The sequence below is a fragment of the Caenorhabditis briggsae genome, assembly GCF_000004555.2.
Source record: "Caenorhabditis briggsae complete genome, chrI, whole genome shotgun sequence".
Classification (NCBI taxonomy): domain Eukaryota; kingdom Metazoa; phylum Nematoda; class Chromadorea; order Rhabditida; family Rhabditidae; genus Caenorhabditis; species Caenorhabditis briggsae.
Window position 1 is genome coordinate 13,046,537 of NC_013489.2, and position 1,835 is coordinate 13,048,371.

Sequence of the window (1,835 nt, forward strand, 5' to 3'; positions counted from 1 at the left end):
ATTCTGAAAACAGTTTTGAAATACTGAAAAGCTAAAAAACAGTTACCGCAATTTGAATGTTGTCTGGAAAAATGAAATATGACATTGAAGGACAAGCAAAACTCGTCAAGCACGAATTTTGATCAAAAGTGAAATTTTGGGCCTTCTCCAAAATAGCACCCAAAATCGAGTGAAATTCGCCGTCGGAGAGCCGAGATACAGCTTTTTCAAGTTTGCGACAAGAGAGCATGCGGAACGAGGAGGACGCAGACAGTTATGGTGTCTGCGCCCTCTTGCCTTCCCACACTCTCTAGCCACCAAACTTCAAATGCATGTAACTTGGCTTATAATGAAGCTAGAAACTGTATTTTTTGAAACTTAAACTATTAATAACTCTGATTCCGACAGGAAATCCGATTTCGACCCGGCAGTACTGTATTTCTGCTCTCTTCACATTATATCTGACAGTTTTAGTAAAGGGACCATAAAAGCAGATGGTATTCATTTGATGACATGATGATGTGAAGATGGTGAGATAGTGAGGTAATAAAGAAACGCAGACCAGGTGGGAAATTGGCGGAGTCTCTTGACGTCTTGTTACGATGGTGGTCCTCATATTCAGTTGTATTCATTATTCTGGTGAACTCATTCTCTTTTGTTCTCTTCCATCAGTCAGACAATTCTATTCTATTGATTTTTCCGCTCCTGAATTATATTACTGACTTCTAGAACCTTCTTCTGTTCAATTTTTTATCCTTCATTTTCCAGAATCTATCATTCACCATGGCTAAGACTAAAGTCACTGCCCCTCAAAACACCAAAATCGAGTCCAAGGCTGATATCAAAAAGAAGATTCAAATCCTTGGAGATGAATACGCCACAGCCATCAAGGACCATCAGAAAGCGTCGAACGATGTAAGAAGAATCCAAAGTCAACAGAAGGAATCCGAGAAGAGGATTCAGAGATTAAAGGCTCTTCATCAGATGCACCAGAAGCCGAAGATTCAGAAGCCAAAGCCAGCATTCCAAAAAAAGATTCAGGAGAAGGAAGAGGCACACAAGAAGATTCAGAAGCAATTGAAGAAGGCGTTGAAGGTCGAGGAATCAGCGAAAGACGCGATGGAAGAGGCTGAAGCGTCTTGGAAGTTCGAGGCCATGTGTTCCGGAGAAGCTTATCAAGAGAATGGCCAGTGGAAGTGGCGGGAGTGATTTCTGTCAATTTTTTGATCATCTCATCTTCTTATCAACTTCAAATACATTTTTATGATTGATTTCCTTCCTTTCCTCAATTTTAAATCTCTTTTTCTTGTATTTTCCCATAATCAATAAATTAATACTATCCCAAAATCCACTGTCTTGCCTACATTTCGGTCCAAAAATCAGTTCTCTAGGGCTACTACAAGCCGAGATACGACGCTCCAAAGTTTCAGGTAAGAGACGCAGAGTGTCTCGTTGTCTGCACCCTCTCGTGTCCCCATACTCCCTGGCAGGTAAAATTCAAACAATTGTAACTTGGCTCAAAATGAAGCTAGAAAGTTGTTTTTTTACGACTACATTGTTATTTGAAATTTTTTTCTTTTCAAGAAAATATTTAAAAAATTTTGGGTTTCTTTTCTAGAATCCAAATTATGACTGTCAAAAGCTTACTATGACCGATTTTGTTCTAAAATCTAGGAAATGTGGCATGTATTTCTGTTTAAATTTCATTTTCCTAGCTTGCCTGGGAGCCGAGATATAGCGTCTCGAAATTTGAGATGAGAGAGCGTGAGGTAGGAGGAGGGTGCAGACAGTTAGGGGTCTGCGCCTCTCGCCTCTCCACACTCTCTAGCCGCCAAACTTCGAAGAGCTGTAACTCC

The 1,835-nt window shown here is 40.3% G+C and overlaps 1 protein-coding gene across 1 annotated transcript; it reads left to right on the forward strand.

The window, feature by feature from the left end:
* Nucleotides 1-762: 762 nt before the first annotated feature.
* On the forward strand, nucleotides 763-1,188 carry CBG24179 (the record flags this gene model as incomplete). Its single annotated transcript, XM_002648079.1, has 1 exon — nucleotides 763-1,188. The coding sequence occupies one exon, from the start codon at nucleotides 763-765 to the stop codon at nucleotides 1,186-1,188; it is 426 nt and encodes a 141-aa protein (XP_002648125.1).
* Between the last annotated feature and the right edge of the window lie 647 nt (nucleotides 1,189-1,835).